Consider the following 17,482-nt stretch of genomic DNA (forward strand, 5'->3'; position numbering starts at 1 on the left):
TTAAAAACCTCAAACCTTTATTCACCCTTAACAGTGTACATACACAAAAACGCTCTTGATACTAAGTAGCGAAGATGCTTGTCCCTAGTGTGTACAAGGACGTGGAATGTCGAGTGTCTTACAACCTAAGAAAACGAACGAGCGGCTTCCGCAATCATACACACAACGTGCAGCTGCTGCACTGTCTTCTCTCTCTCACATTTGTAGCCGGAGGAGAAAGCTGGCGTGTGCACCTCCTCGCGTGTATAAAAATAGAAAAATACTTCCGTCTATTATTATTATTACATCTCGTAGCTACGGCACACGCTCTCTCTCTCTCACCTCCGAAAGGCACCTTCGTAACTTTTATCCGCTTGCGAGGAAAGAAAAAAAAACGAGACGTCGCGGGACAACGGAGTTTGTGAGGGCACTCGATAAAATTATCTTACAACATAAATATATGTATATATAGACAAAGCCACAATGCAAGAGCTAACACATCGTAAGACGCTAAAGACGTGCCACCGATTAGAAAATTGCCTAGACGGGTAGAACGCTTCAATAAATATGAATGTGCTGCATACCCTTCACAAAGAGATTACCGGCATGCTATGGAAGATTTTTTTTTTTTACTCTCAAAATGAAGTTTGGAAAATTTCTAGAAGCCCATTCTTTTACACTATCGAGAAGCTCGAAGCTAATGTACCGGAGCTACTTGGCGCTGTGATATGATGTGATGTGCTATGTACAGAATTGCAGGGGAGGGATTGCTGAAAACAAAAAAGAAACGACAAAAAAAGGTCTTTTCTGTCAGAATTACTCTGAAGTACTACTTCATAGCTAACACAAACATGGAATAGAAATTCAACATCAACAACACTTTAAGTTTCACAGCCGCTCTGTACGAAAAACAACAAAGAAAAGCTTGCAAGTTGTAGTCATCCCATATTTACAGACAGACGCAACAGTGCAAAGTGACGCAAACGAGCAACCTCGAGCTCATCGTAGCATTTCGTTACAAGCTGTCGGACCCTCCGATCAAACAGGTACAGCTGTGCTCACAGTGAACTACATCGCTCGCAGCTTGATAACCTATTTTTTATTTTACCACTTTCACTCGACTACGTTACCACGAGGCCCATTTGTATAGGGCTTATTGCGAGTACTGCCTAGAGATTTGGAACCTGCAAACTTGTAGGCCTTAGCGAAGGACGTGTAAACTGTTTTCCACCGAAAGCACCGTGGCCCTTCGGTGGTGAACGAGTACACTGTGAGCATGAGTACCCTACGCCCCACTTCATTTTAGAGAGAGCTAAGCATGAAAATGAGCATTCCTGGCGGTCTGTAGACCAAATCTAAATCGGCTTGTTAAGCGCATACTGCTGGATTTCCAGCAAGTGCTCCGCCGGCAAACATGGCGGGGGAACGTGTTGTTGTTTAGACCTCTGCCTGACGTCCGCACATTAAGGCTGGTTCGGACATTTGCAACTGCTTATGAGCGAGCACCTCGCAACCTCTTGTGATCTCTTATGACAAGGGAGCACACTGGCGCCATCTATCGGGTAGCCGTGGAAAACCTGAAATTTCTGTATATTTCCTTTTTTTTATTTTGCGCATCATTCTACCTCTATTGGCCCGAAAAACTTTTGACAATGCAATAAACAACTGTTTCTCATAGCGACTAAGTACATTTGATCTCACAATTATCGCCAAACCTTCGCCATAGCGAAATGGAATTCCCGGGCCATCTCGTATGTGGCGCCAGCGTGCAAGTGTGTTTTCTCGTCGTAAGGGCTCGCAAGAACTTGGTCGTAAGCAGACGCAAGTATGCGAACCACCCTTTACGTTACTGCCTGCGTCAAAAAGCTGGATAGCCTACTGTACGTAACTGGCAGTGCCTGCTGTCTAGTTCGACAGACCAATCCCATGCGGGCATCGCCGTACCCAGGTGTAGTGTCTTGGGACGGCCATCGACGGTCAGTATTGCGCATCGTGAAGTCCTTTGCTAAAGGTCGGCTGCAGGAGACTGCTTGAGCATTGAGAGGGATGAGACGGAGGGTCGTGTCGCCGAGTCGCTGTTTCCTGCCATCTTCCCTAAGCTAGGCCTACGTCCTACCGACTGGGACCCGACCTGAGTTACTACAACCGGCGTATGTACAGACACGATTTAATGCTACCGGAGGCTACGCAGAGCTAGGAGGTCCACTGACCGCAGACGGGCGATGCCGGTGACGAGGCAAGCCTCGGAAGTCAGTCTCAACTGTTTGTTAGGGAGGTTATGAAGTTTGCGTCCTGTTCTGTGACACAGCTAGGGCAACGAACAAATCTCTCGAGATCTAGTTATAGCTCTTACTTTCGAAATGCATCGTAATTTAGCTTCTGTTTAGAGGTTGGTAGTTTTTGCATGTTTTGCTATTTTGGAGTCACTCGTGATAAACAAAATTTGCGATGTAGAAACAGCAAAAATGAACAAAATATCTGCATTTGCCATTATCACCTCCAGCACCTCAAGCTGGGGCTACAAAATTGGAAACTTGCCAATCTCCTAGCGCAAAGGTCAGTGAATTCCTGGTGCCGTTTGTTCGTCGGTAAAGGCCCTGACTAGCGGTAAGATTAGCATAGCATTCGCGTGCTGAACTCGAAAGGAAATTGTCCGCATTTGGGGGGTGTCCAAAGTCGATGCTACACTCCAAAACAAAAACTATTGCTGTTGATGTGGCTTTGTAAGAAAGGCACGACTACTTATAATTAACGGATATGCACAAAGAGGACGCACGACAGCGAATGAGAGAGGATGGGGTTCTAACGATTTGTTTCCGGTATTGAGGATGGCATAATATAAGGGCCTAGTTATTTGCATAAACGATAAACACGACTTGCCGACCTTGCGCTACGGTGTTCGACGCGCCGAAACGAGTTTGCGTCGGTATCGGCTTCGACGGGCAAACCAAACGTCTTCTTTGAGCATTGCTATGGAAAGCTTTGGTTCGCAAACGAGTACAAGGTTGGTAATCTGAGAGGAGAGCATTTTGAGGCAGCACCGTGAAAAGGCATTGTTGCCTCAAGCGGTGCGCGTTGCGGAGTTGTCAGAGTAAGCAAGCGATAACGTCTCTTCTCTTTGGGGTGGCAGAAGTTGCGAAAAGCGAGAAAGTGTTTGTTCGAGAGACACATTTTGGTGCACAATAGAGAAGACTCAGCTCACATCACCAGTCAGAGTCTTCAACCAGTCAACATGTTCAAACAACTCACTTCGGTTAACATCGGGACGGAAAGGCATAAACGGAAATCGACTGGTGCGCACGTCAACATAATATTGTCGAAACAAGCCAAAACAGTTAGCATCCCATTTCTTAGAGGCAACATATGGAGTCGAAGTCTCATCTCAAAAACTGGATGTACAATTAAAAAATGAGGACAGCTTTTTTTTTTTTTTTTTTTTCTGTTGTGTCAGAACAAAACATGAAACAACGCTACATCAAGCTTTCGGCTAATCAGAAAATAATCTTTGCTAATTTTCACGGCTCAAATCACCACTCAACTATTCCGTCATTGCACAAACCTCTTATTCGAGCGAGAATTTCTCGCAGGCGAGTGACTTCATGTTCACTGAAAGACATTCTGCTTTCAGAGCTGCACCTAACGATAGCTTGTGAAATCGAAGATGACTTGAGACGTGCCTGCAAAGTGAACATGCTGATAAAAAAAAAATGCTGTGTACATATACCTTAACATACATACTGCTCGATTCCATCACTTTTGTAAGATGTGTGTCTTTGCTGTCCATCCAGCTTCTTGTTTTTGAAACCAAATATTTCATGAAAAGATTCTGTAACCAAACTGGTTTGACTGTGCAAGTTAGAACACTTTCCGTGGAGCTTTGAGTTTATGCAGAAAAGTTGGCCATGAGAACTTTTCTTACTATGAAAAAAACACCAAGGCTGCAATACAAAAATCAAAGCTGATCTTAGCTCCGATTACAATTTTTATCTGTGTGGCCAGGAATTAGATTCACATTGGTGTTTGGTTGTTATTCGATAGTCGAAGACAAGTTTCATGTAAGCCTTGCTTCCGTAGCAGCATTTTGAACAGATAAAGTTTTCTCGGGTACTAAAAGCAAGCCTGATGCAGCTGTTAAAGTTGTTTAAAAAAAGTAAACAATATACTGGCAGACATCTCCGAGGTCGCCCGCCTGCAATGGCCAACCTCTAAGATGTCTGCAAGAAGTGAACTATAAAAATCCCATTTAGTCACAGAGCATAAAAGATGTGCAAGCTTCGATGAACCACTTCCAATGTTCTATGCAGTATGCGCAGGTAATGATATTACGTAAAACACATAGCACGGTCATATTTCATTCACAAAACCAAGAAAAACAAAATTATCAGATTTTTCTGCACCATAGTTCCGTCACTCCTTGGGTTCCACTCCAAACCCTCCTGCACAGCATACATCTTTCAGACCCACGCCGACGTCCCACGCATATCTCCCCCGACGTTCTACGGATATCCACTCAACATCCCCAAAGCGTAAACAATTACGGGACACCCGTCCGATGCTACGAACATCTTCCCAGTCATACGCGGAATGCTCGTGCAACACTCATGAAATCAATGAAAAATTTTTAAGAAATCCATGCAATGTTTATCACATCATTAGGACATTTGGAAATGTTCACGACGTCAGCGACACACCTGCAGGACATTAACGCAATGTTCATGACGTCAGCAGAACATTAGTGGGACGTCCATGGAACGTTCATGATGTCAACGAAATACCAGTAGGGCGTTAATACAATGTTCACGGCATCAGCGAGACATCCGTGAAACATCTATGCAATGTTCACGACGTCAGCGAAACATTTCTGGGACGTCCATCCAGCATTCACGACGTAAGTGAGACATGTGGGATGTTCGTGCAACATTCACAACGTCAGAAAGACATCCGAGGACGCTCACACAATGCTTACGACGTCGGAAAGACATCCGTGGGACGTCGGCGGGACAGGACATTCGTGCAACATTCACGACCTCCGCGATAGATCCATAGGATGTTGGTGGCCGCACGCTATGTCACGCTGAACCCTGCAGAGGCTTTTTTTGTCTTCATTTCACAGTCCATCTGGGCGTTCCCGCTTGCACCTTGAAGCACGGTACCTCTCCCGCGGAACATCGTTGTCGTACTGCCACCTCGCCCGTCAGTGTCGCAGGCAGAAGCGCGCGACAAAGACGGCCAGAAGCGCGGCGAGCGACGCCGACAGCGGGGGCGGCAAGGCGCCGGCGCGGGAACACAGGCTGGAGCCATAATAGTAGTTGTCGCAGTGATGTCCTACAAAGTCCAGCGTCTGCTGGAGGATGCTTTCCACCAGGGCGTTGCGGTCCTGGCTGCACTTGACCTTGACCGCTGTCCGCAGGCAGTGGCCATACTCTCCGAATGCGCTGTAAAAATAGGCACGGAATGTCTCAGCCTCGGCACTGGCCTTGATGCCTCGCCCAGGCGCCCACCTAGCTTGGTATTCAGTTTCTCGCATCGCTCGGGGTAGATATGAGTAGCAGCCGCTATTACGAAGAATATACAAGGAATGCAACCCTTCCTCACAACATACTCAAGCACAGTCAAACACCCACTGTTTAAATGAGTGTTTAGTGTTGTTGAAATGGCGCGGGTGAAGCGATCGAGAGTTCGCTAGCCAACACCGCGTTGTGACATTTGAACACACATGCGTGATGCTGTGCAGATGCAGCATCGGAAGTTGTCTCTGCCATCGCAGTGCCTAGATCGCAACTCCAACCAGCCTGTTTAGTATCCTATACTGCCTGCACGTCGAAACTGGTCCCGCAGCGACGACAAATTGCATCGCAGGAGGCACAATGCCATGCCGTCGGATGTCGCGATCCTGGCAGACATTGTAGAAGTCCTGGCAAAAAAGACGAGCAAACGGGAGCATCGCCGTCGTTGCAGCGTCCCAACTCCTGGCTGCCACATCCACATCTGTTACTGTGTCACCACCAGGATTCTGACTGACAAGAGCACGACGCCTCTACAACGCCGTCGGCAGGAAATTGAGGAACCACAATCGAGGACGCGGTGAACAGATCAGTAGCAGACGCGTTGCAGGTACCGTACCTGAAGTGCGACCCCTCTGAAGTGGAACTCACCAGCAGAGCTTGGTCTTGTTCTCCTCGTCCGAGATGGGGGCGCGGCTGGAGGCTTTGCGGCCCCCGTGGGCCTTGGAGCGGAGGCCTGAGGTCGCCCGGCTGTAGCGGTCCCCGCAGACGTCCACGTCCTTTTGCACCAGCGTCACGCAGGCCGCGGAGATTGCTGCTGAGCAGACAGGGTGCACACCCGTCTCAGCAACGGCCTTCGCGAACGAGCTCACGGCGCGCTTCCCGCGCTTTGTTTCACACGGAACGTGTTTGGCGCGAAGCATAGCCTGTTACAACTCAAAAACTATGGGAGAAGTCCTGCCCACAAAAGACAATGCCCAACTCAACACCTAACATACCATGATATATTGGGCATTCGCAAATGCCGATGACAAAAAATAAATAAAAAAAAAGCAGATTGCCGACGGATGCTCTTTGCTTTTCATGACATCAGAAAGATGAAGTGCTTGCACCAAGTCGCGCCATTTCTCTGAAGTGACTTGGAGCTACAAAAGGACATGGGGAAGGTACAGACACATCACAGCAGCTATTTTCTGAATTAACGAGTGACTATTTAGTTCTGGATCCCCAGCGAAACAGAACCGCTAAAAAGATTAGCTCCAGAACAACCCTAGAATTTACTGCTTTTGTTGAGCAAGGCTTGTCGCGGTAAGCGGTTAAAAGAGTGAACGTCGTCGCATGTAAAGGCTGGTTCAGGCGATTGTGTCGGAATATGACCGACTTTGTCACGACCGCTTATGACTGTTACTGCTAAAAACATTGTCTATTTAAATGAAATGGGATGTACTCCAGTTCTTCTGACTGGAGCCATCCGGGTCCTTACGACTGCTTACGATTTAACTAGTCTTGTGCGAATAGTGAATTTTGAGTTCGAAGAAAATAGTGGTTTTGGCCGAATATTTTTTATTCGAATATCGAATAGTTTTTCCACACCATTCACTACTATTGCATAATGGTTAGACAAAAACCCAGCAAAACCTGTGAAGGTTATTCCACTTGTTCATTTATAAGCTAAGTTTAATCTATCTATATTTAGGAACTGTGACCTCAGAAGGTCTGATGTTTTGGGAGGACAAGTAAACGATGGATTTGACATAAAATGAATCCTATAGAGATGGCCAACTATATTAATTGAGGGAATTTACAAATCTTGCTATGTAAAATATTCTTCCTTTAATCTCGAGTTAAAAAGGAATTAATCGCGCATGATGAACAGAGGTTGTAAAAGCATCTCTGCCTAACATAGTATACTCTTGCCTAAAAGTTTAATTTTGAAACTTTTACTACAATGTAGATATACACATTCACAAAGTTACCATTTATTTTCAAATACAGTCGGCACAGGTGCACCATCCCGCTTTGAATGTATGCTTTTTTTCCAAGCACGCAATTATTTACGAATCAATATTGTTCATCGCGGCAAGTTACCCAGTTTAGTGCGCTTCTTACCGAGCACCGATGTAATGCAGAGAAGGAACACCCGGGGAGCTCACTTCCATAGGTTTGGCTTCTCCGCAGCGCACCAGTCCGTGGTAAGGAGCGCACTCAACGGGGCTAACCCGCCGCAATCAACACTTCGAAAAACGCGAATAGTGCAGTTCTTTTCGAAGCGAATATCGAATAGTGCATTATTCGGAACTACTACTCAAAATTTCGAATATTAGCACAACCCTAGATTTAACACACTGCCGTCGTCTATCAAGCAAGCGGGGCCCACTTTTGGTCTGCATATCCTACCTGATTTTTTGTGCATCATTATTTTCACCATGCACTTAAATAATTTCGACATTACGAGCGACTATCCCTCACAGACAGTATGTATGTTTGACCTCGCAGGTTACTGCAAAGCTTTCAGTCTAGTTCAGGATCTGCCTGGGAGCATTCAAGTGCTATCTGCACACACGTGCCGCCACGTTTCAGCTCCATACAATGTGTCGTAGTGGAAAGCAAGGAGTCATTCGTGCGCAATTGGTTGCACTTAAACGAAAATGTCTGAACCAGACTTAAGTTGCGTTGCACCACCTAGTTTAGGGAGTTGTGCTCACCAGTTGGATAGCTGTCAAAACCGACTGTGACTAGTGCCGGACGCCTTGCCGTGGTTCACGGGTGCGCCAGACTAGAGCCACCGAATAGACTGACAACACTTCAGGCACCCTGTTGCTTAAAATCACTGTTACCAGTCGTCTGAAGCTTTAACTGAAACCACAAGAAATGCTTTTCCGTCCTCCAGAAATGTCAGAACCCTAGAGATTGTTATAATGTATGCTAGAGGTTCAGCTCGAGCTAGAGTGCTGTTGCAAATTGAAGCAGACAGCAACCAGTCGGAAATCATGTTCCAGTAAGGCATTCATATATGGAAAAGCGTGTGAATTTTTTTCTTTCCACTTAATTATAAGAGAAAGTATTATTACAAATGATTCTTGCCTATTAAATAGTTTGGAACATTTTTCAGTCACTTAGACAAAAATATTGGGTCAGTTACAATGTTTTTTTTAATATTTGTGGCATTAAACACAGTGCTAAAGTAGATTCTCACATGCATTTATGCACACTGCTGGACACTGTTTGCACAAACACAGCATAGGCAATTTTTCTGCAGGGGGGGTTTAAGTTACAAACAAACGAATGGCATCTGAAATTAAGAGACGTCAAGAACTATGTAGCAACACTGGATCAGTAACTCCCTGTGCATGCAGACAAAATAAATTGAAGGCCAAGCAATTATAGACCAATTTGAAATAAATAAGTTGCTCTATTCCCTCTGCTCACGCATTAGCATTAAAAACATAATGCGCACGCTCCACATCGTTATAAATAGGGAGAAGCAAGAAAACAAATGCCCGATAAAAGCTGGCCGGCGAATGAAACAATACTAAGAGACCTTTCGTAGCCCACTTACTTTCTTTTCGCATTTTGGATGTTTTTAGCCACTAAGGGGTCATTTTTATATAGTGATGATAGGGCTGGCATACTAGCAATATATTAGCATTATCGAAATGCTGGTGTGCCTTAAACATACTCTTAATTCTTTTCAATTATGATTTTGCTTAGGTTTGTAGCTTGTCTTTACACACCTGCTGTGGAACACAAGTTTGGGCTTGAAATAGTGCAAAGTTTAACATTGTTCACTGATGAAGAGAATCATTGCAACTAACCCAGGCAAAAATCAGTCCACTTCCAGCTGAATTATGGAACTGAAAATGAGGCGGTCCAGCTGGATTCCAACTGGACCCAGCTGGAATCCAACTGGACCCAGCTGGAATCCAACTGGACCCAGCTGGAATCCAACTGGACCCAGCTGGAATCCAGCTGGACTGCCTCATTTCCAGTTCCATAATCCAGCTGGAAGTGGACTGATTTTTGCCTGGGAAAGCGATTACACTCGTACAATGTTCATCAAGGTGCATACTACTAGCTCGCTACGACCCAAATAACAAACGTGACCCTTGTTATCTTCCGGAAAAGAGACCAAACGCAGGCTGCACCTCAAAGTTAGACTGGTTGCAGTCTGCTGCAATTTGCATCCCAGAAGTCATGTAGACACTATAGTCAGTGACAGGTTAAGAAAAATGTTGCAGCTCCACCCATAAGCGTAATGCACCCGCTTGAAGTGCCCCCGCCATCGAGAACATAGCCCCCTAGCAACGCCGCTCTTTCCCTACCCAGAAGACATATTTTAGGCAACTACATTATTCATTTGATTCATTCAGTACACCTAAAAGAGATAAAATTATTTATTTTCAACAGAGGCATTCATGTTTAATGGAAAGAAGTCATGTCTAATAACCCGTCTAACAACTGACTTCCAGTCCTTTCTACCAGCACTTCCAACTGACGAAAAAAAAAAAGAAACCTTTTTCCCAGAAAAAAAAAAAATAAAAAAAAGGAAGGACTATTCTAGTTTTTGTAATTAATAAAACATTCATGTTTCTTCTTCGTATGCTAGGCTTTGTATGCGAATTGTGTAGGCTTATTTGGTTTATTGAACAGAAAAACCCTTTGCTTCTTGGGTTTGGACGAATCGGTGACTCACAAAGTGGTCAATGTCTGCCTCCGTCGTTGTCTTCCACATGGATCCCAACGAAGAAGCTGTGGAATGCAATTCTTCGGATTCTTCTTGGTCGAGAGAGCCTGGTGCGGCCACATCAGCTACACCAAAGCGTTGGTACAAGAAGAATAAGAGCAGGCGTATCTCGGACAGCTGTCAACAGCAGCTGATCCTGAACGCTCATGTTTGGATGCGACACACAGAGCCTGACCTCAACTTGAGTGAGGTCTGTAAGGCTGTCGGCAGGCCGCTTGCTGTCAGCGTATCGAGCATCCTCGAGATCAGGAAGGAGGCAAAGGCAAATGATGGGAAAGTTGCGACACCCGCCCGGAAGCGCCCAGCAAGTGCAGGCAAGAAGCGGCGTACCGTCAAGTACGGCGACTTCGTGCTATGTGCGTTGAGATTGTGCCTATATTGTGTTTTTTTTTTCGCCGGAACGAGTTACCCACGGTTGAAAAGATAACGGCCGAGTTGAGCGCAAGCTCTGAACTCCCTTTGCTGAAGAAGTGGACAGTGCGTCGTCTTCTCCGTGACATCGGCTTCAGGCGAGAAAAGAGGGGTTAAAACTCTCGCGTGATTGATCGAGACGACATTGTCGCGTGGCAGCAGACATACTTCCGGGACATTGCAAATCACAGGCAAGAGGGCCGCAAAATTTTCTACCTGGACGAGACGTGTGTTGCCAGGGCACACTGTCTTGATTGCGTGGGTGGACAGCACCGTGACCTCGTCCCACAACGCCTTCATGCGAGGCCCCACGACGGGCCTGAAGCAGCCGTTGGAGAAGGGCCAATGCTTCATCATCACGCACGTCGGCAGCGAGGACGGCTTCGTCGCTGAGTGCCTGGACGTCTTCCGTGGCAAGAGATGGCGACTACCACGAGGAAATGGATGGCATCCGGTTCAAAAAATGGTTCAACGGTGCTTTAAAAAACTGCCGATGGTGAGTGTCATCGTAATAGACAATGCTTCGTACCATTCTCGGCCGTCAGATGCATTGCGGATGACGAATTCCTGCAAGTAGGTCATCCAGGAGCGGCTCACACCGAAGGAATTGTGTGGGACCCCAAGATGCTGAAGAAGCAGCTCCTCGACATTGTGGCGCCGGTCAAGCCACAGCATGTAAAGTACCTTGTAGATAATGCTGTAGAAAGGTCTGGTTGCACAGTGGTCAGACTTTCACCCTACCACTGCGAACTGAATCCGATTGAACTCATTTAGGCACAAACGAAGAAAGGTGTTGCAGCCCGGAACACAACATTTAAGATCGGTGACGTAGAGAGGCTGCTCAACGAAGAAGCTGAAAAGGTCACGGCTGAGAACTGGTACAATGCTCCGAGGCACGTTGTTGAAGTGGAGAAAATCTTCAAATGTGGCCGTGCCACAAGGGCCCACATAGAGCCCATCGTCGTCCCACTGAATGAAGACAACACTTCTTCCGGGAGTGATCTGTCTGGCGTGGAGCCCTTCGACGATTCATGTTGCCAATGCCAAAGAGGGCCAATCCCAAACCACAAAACGGTCCTTTTAAGGACCACTCATATGCAGTAAAATCGGATACTTGTCCTTGTACATGCCTCACCTCCCGTGTCTCACTTCGTTGGCGTGGTTCTGTGCTTCATTACTTCAAAGCATTGTTCAAGGCTTTTTGAGGTATTTAAAGTCTGTTGTTGGCATCCCACTGCACCACGAATCACACATATAGAGTTCGACTCACCCTAAAAACGTCTCCATTCGCTCTGCACTGGTCAAATTGCACATCTATACAGCAGAGACATCAGATGCCACTTTAGCTTCCTTCTGTCTAAGTATCTATGCATTAGATCGGACTGAGGGCAAATTAATAACTTTCATAGGAAAATAAGAACACATGCTGTCGAGGCCATGCAAAAGGGGGAGTGGTGTTCTTTGTAGTTGTGGATGTTCACTCTAAGTAGTGCGAAGTTTTATTATAAAGACAGAAGCTTCGTCTGGCACGATAAAGAAACAAAAACAAAGACTGTCCATCTTCGGGCTTCAGCGGCTTCTGGCAGGTGGTTTCAACGTGCACCACCTGAACAGAAGTGCTTCACGGCGAACGGCTCACGTTGGCGCACCCGACTTTGACAAGCGACCTCACTTACCTGACGTGCCATGGGCTACACGAGAGTCAGAGGGACACTATCCTGGACCAGACCTGGGCGGACTCGAGCCTGGTGACTGACTGGCGGTGCGAACCGGACACTATGGGATCCGACCATTACCCATCTGGCTGCTGCTCCCGACAGGCAGCAGAGCCAGGCGGACATGCTCAACCCGGGTTATCGACTGGGACCCCTTCCGGAAGGCAGTAGCAGTGTGGAAAGATACGGTTCCCGTGACCGCAAAACTACAGAGGGTGGCTCAAGCGACAGTGCGAGAGAGCTGATACTTCACAACCTCGCACCGTTAAACTCAGAGCGGCCAAGTGTTGATACACAAAGCCCACACTGGAGCTTCACTTACAAAGAACATATTTGCCAGATGGCATAACTACAGGCAGCGGAGAGACAATTTACCCGATTAAGCATCGACAGACGAGGAACAGTCGAGGCACATCGGGAAATGCTCTGCTGACATCAGTCCAACGATCCAGCACCTCTTGGATTGCAAACCAAAAGAATTGATGCTAAGCCTGGCGGTGCTAGGTCTGGCGCCCGGCTCCAACTTTTCAATGGCGATATCATTGCTGGATGCTCACGTCGTTGCACAGAAACTACTGCGGACGAAAGCCAATACTGTTAGCATTTTGCAGTGTAAACTCGGGTACACAAAATACCATAGCAAAGAGCAGGATAATCGCTGTGAGAAGTTGGCATCTGGTTGCTAGGTCGACACTGCCATGTTGAAAATATTCGTTCGAAGAAAAACAAGATTGGTTCGTAAGATCGCGACGTCACAAAAACGCTTGGACTTGGTTGGCTCGCATAGGAATACCTGTCCCTTTGTGGGGCATTTGCCGTTTTTTTCTTAACCTGTCACCGACTATAGCACTAGTTGAACCTCTGGTGCACATTATAACAACTCAATGGTTAGAACAGTTTACAACCAAGCGAAACTATATTGCTTGAGCTTCTCGACACCGTCTTTAAAGCTCAGGAAGTCACATTTTCTAATTTTAACTATTGCCAATAGTGCCCACTCTGGACTTGTCAACAAAATGGTAACGCCCAGAAGGCTGTTGGGGAACGGAGTGTCGATACCCTCAGCATAGCTTATACGGTGACTCTACTCGTCATGGTTCAGGGATGCACCAGGGGGCAACGGTGTCTCACCTGGGGTGGGGACGGCGTCGACGACGTTGGGCGGCCGGTAGTCGGCACTACACACAGTTGCCAGCCTGTTGTCCTTGTCGTAGAGGTAGAGGCCCAGGAACTGCCAGTCCTGCTTCTTGCACACCATGCTCACAGCACGCCGGAGACAGTTCTGGAGCACCATGAAGCGCCTGCAACGTTTTGCGGCATCCCACTGTGATAGCTAGCACCACTGGCCATCCAATGTGATAGATGGCACCACTGGCCATCCAATGTAATAGAAGGCAGCACTGGCCATCCAATGTGATAGATGGCACCACTAGCCATCCAATGTCACAGATGGTGCTGCTAGTGCCATCTGGCATACAGAGCGTTTACCTTTGAAAAGTAACACTGAGCAAGGTGCTTAGAATACTGTGAGCAGACGGGAGGAGGCACTGACCCGCACTGGTCAACTGAGGGGAAGCTTGCCCCGGTGTTGACCTGCTTCCTGGGCTGCTTCTCAAAGTCGCTGTTGCAGCGCTGCACCTCGGGGCTCTGGAAGCAGGCGTTGTCCTTCCAGTGCTCTGTGCGTCGTCGTCAAGAAGGAACACCACCTCACAATCTTCCGCAAAGACACACCAAGGAGGCAGACTCAAAGCTGAGAAAAGCATTTAGGTCCAAGCAGCAATTTTGAGTTCACTGGCAATATATGGTTTAATTAAAGTTAATTTAGACTTGGTTGTGGAGTTAAAAACTGGTGCTATGACCCACAAAATCTGTTGTCGCCTCAGTCGTACGAGAACAGGTGGTTTAAGGTCGCCCTCAATGTACACCAAAAACGCACCGCAAAAATTTAATCTTGTGCTTCTCATTATTTATTCTCCCAGGCAATGCCCATTCGGAGAATCACAGTGACACACTTTTGTAAGATAATTTGTTTTGTCCTTCTTTTATCGGAATGGGGACAGCCCGCTTAGGAAACCTTCAGTGATACGTTTCTCATCTAAGTAACTTTAGAGTACTTTTTAGAGCGACCAAAAGTCAACTCTGGAGAGAACAAACATTCTATATTGTGCCAAGTCCGACATTCCAATTTGGAGCAGCAAAAATGACTGTTAGAGCACGAGCACATGCTTCATTATCACTCATACCACTTCAAATCCTACATTAGCTTTCATGTGTAGGCCTGTCCAACTGAAGGTGAGTGCCTTCTTTGCTTTCCCAATATTGTGCAACCAGTCATTAACATCCAATGCACAGCAGGCAGCTTGGTTCCCTTAAACTCTCATCTAGCCGTTAAGTATAGTAACTAGCACCAGCCATATCGTAAAGAATGCCGTGAGGGGTGTGATTGTTTTGGCTTAAAACGGTCAATTGTTCAGGCCACTTTCGAAACACAAGCTAATTGATGAAGGACACAGCATGAACATACTGTGCTATTGCCTATTTGAGACATGGAATTGAAACTAAAGCAAATGATATTCCACTAAAATAATGACAAATAGAATATTTTTAAGCACAATGTTGGGTGTTTTCTTAAAATTTTAAACATTGGAACAAAACTGCAACCCTTAGTTAAATGGACACTGAGTATTTTTGCTTGCCAAGATGCTTATTTGCACATGACAAATGACAGTCCAGCTACCCAAAACACAACTTGCAGCTCTAAATTTATATTTTTTCCTCCTGAAAATCGCTGATCGAGAACTGGCCGGTTTGAGTCGCGCTCACTCTCTTCCTTGTGGTCATGTGCCATTTAGACACAATGACCAAATATAATCAAAGTTGTGCATCATCAAAGACACACGCTAAGAATTAAGAATCGAAAAATTATGACAACCAGTTTTTGTGGCTTCTAGAAAGCTGCAAATATGTTGATCTAAAATAAAAGTTGCAGAGTACTGGAGGCACATGCACTGTGTAATTTTCAACATGGCGTCGTATCACAGGAGTGGCGGGCTGGACGGAGCGAACTAAGCAATGGTGCCGAGCGACGGTCGTGGGACCTCTACTTCAGAACTGTCGTTCGCGGTACCGGCGAATCTGTCTAGCTTTGAAAGAGAAATTTTTTACCAATCAAAGCAATTAGAATTTATTCCGTACGACATGCCCGATCACCAAGCTGATTTGCACGAAGACGTCGCTGACTCGTCGGCCCTTCTCCTGGCTGAAGCCATCGCTTGGCTTACGAACGCAAATTGGTAAGAGCTTGAAACACACGCAAACATCAGGCACGAAGTGCGTCCTTGGTGTCGAAAAATTACAGGTGGACACTCAAGACTGCTTACGTGTGGGAAGGCGAAAGCATTATAGCCGCGCAGGAGAAATGTTTTAGAATAATATTTCTAGACATATTAAACTTTAGGACGACGTCAAGGAGGACGGCGATTAGGACAGTGCCGAGGACAATTTCTCAGACGATGTCCAGAACTGCGTTTAGGACGATGTCGAGGATGACGACTAGAGAACGATGTCATGAACGACGCCTAGGACAGCTTCTAGAACGATCTCTAGGACGACCTTAAGGATGATGTCAAGAACGACGCCTAGAGTATGACACCTAAGACAACGTCGAGAACGATGCCTAGAAGAGGACAGTTAATGAGGTTGTGGAGCATTTGGGTGGGCGGCAACGTTTGCCTGCGGAAGCTGCCGTAGGTGTAAACGCCGCTGCCAATGTCAAGGCCGTAGATGTAGACGCGGTCGCCTCACAGTCCATTGCACGAAGCATACAACGACCACAGATGAAATCCGAGGAGCAACTTTTGCACACGGCGCTCCGGCGGTGACATCACGCTCCCGCACTTCAGCGTGCGTGTGAGCTCACGTGAGTGGTGCATGCTTGATGACATATTTATGGCCATCTCTCGGGCACAAAAATGCCGCTTTTTCGCATAAAGGGACAAAAAGGTCGTCCTAGAGGTCTAGAACGACCTCTAGGAAGACCTCTAGGACGTCAAGGACAGCGTCGTCCGTGTGTGTATGATTGAGCAGCGCGTGCCGTTCAATCATATTTTTATGGCCATATACGCAGCTTTTTTACTCAATGGGATAAGTAAGGCTTTCTCCATAATATATGTATGCATACAATTTCTTCACCATGTGCGAACGTGGCCAATGTGTGGTGCTGCCTGACTTCGAGTCCGGGGAGTGCCTTTGCAGCAGGGAATTGGCAGCAAACTTTCTGATGTACAGTCGACTGGCTGCATTACTGCGAACGAGGAGTTCCCCCTCATGTGCTTGACCGTTACAATGTTAAAACTGTTGTCTACTTTGCACAACTGAAGAAGCAGAGGAAAAAAACAAGAAAAACATAGTCGAGTGTAGCGACGTGACTTCTGGCAACTCTCTCCTCCTTTGTATTTCTCCCTTCTTTCTAGTCCACATGTTGCGCCATTACTTTGTGCTCTTGTTTCGATTTTGAGCACTTGCGATTTTTTTTTTTTCTTGCTTTATTAAAAATATATGCGACTCTGTAGCAAAATATTGATTGGGTAGTCATCTGACACCAGATTGGATCACCTGGCGAATAATAAAAATAAAACTTGGGGGGGGGGGGGGGGGGGGGGTACAGCATCCCTTAGAAGAAAGCCTCTGTCACTAAATTATGCACATTAATAATATTTTACAGCGTTTTTATTATGATGCAAAATCAGCATGTGGGCAATAACATATGCCTTCGCTAAAACAAGCAACTGCACTTGTTAAATATATTCCAAAGTTTTCATTCCTCCATGCTAAAGCTAATTCAGTATTAACATAAACTTCACTGAAAAAAACAATCTGGTCTGAAGCCTCCCTCAAACATTTGGAGGCCAGCATAGAGATAGTAACTAAACTAGTGATTTGACACAAAAAAGCTATAGTGACACCTTATTGCCCTTAACAACGGTTATTTAGAAGAAACCTTGCTATACTTAACTACTGTTCCCTAAATTTCATATTTATAAAACGAAAAAGTCACAACCATTGAAGTACATCATTCCTCAGGGTATGCCGTCCACAATACATACTAGCAGCGATTTATTTTTTAATGT

The 17,482-nt window shown here is 46.2% G+C and overlaps 1 protein-coding gene across 2 annotated transcripts in view; it reads right to left on the reverse strand.

Moving 5' to 3' along the window:
- Positions 1-17,482, reverse strand: part of LOC8029656 — a 161,157-nt gene continuing 143,675 nt past the window's right edge. The window contains exons 4-7 of one of the 2 annotated variants that reach the window (XM_042286793.1): positions 13,906-14,029; positions 13,485-13,654; positions 6,135-6,297; positions 1-5,414 (exon numbers count right to left, since the gene is read on the reverse strand). In XM_042286793.1, the coding sequence (XP_042142727.1) occupies positions 5,174-5,414; positions 6,135-6,297; positions 13,485-13,654; positions 13,906-14,029 (698 nt within the window). In that variant the 3' untranslated portion in view covers positions 1-5,173. Of the gene's footprint in view, positions 5,415-6,134; positions 6,301-13,484; positions 13,655-13,905; positions 14,030-17,482 lie in introns of both variants that reach the window. The other variant, XM_042286792.1, reaches the window with a different exon arrangement.

Source organism: Ixodes scapularis, unplaced genomic scaffold (assembly GCF_016920785.2).
Source record: "Ixodes scapularis isolate PalLabHiFi unplaced genomic scaffold, ASM1692078v2 PGA_scaffold8__174_contigs__length_109621045, whole genome shotgun sequence".
Classification (NCBI taxonomy): domain Eukaryota; kingdom Metazoa; phylum Arthropoda; class Arachnida; order Ixodida; family Ixodidae; genus Ixodes; species Ixodes scapularis.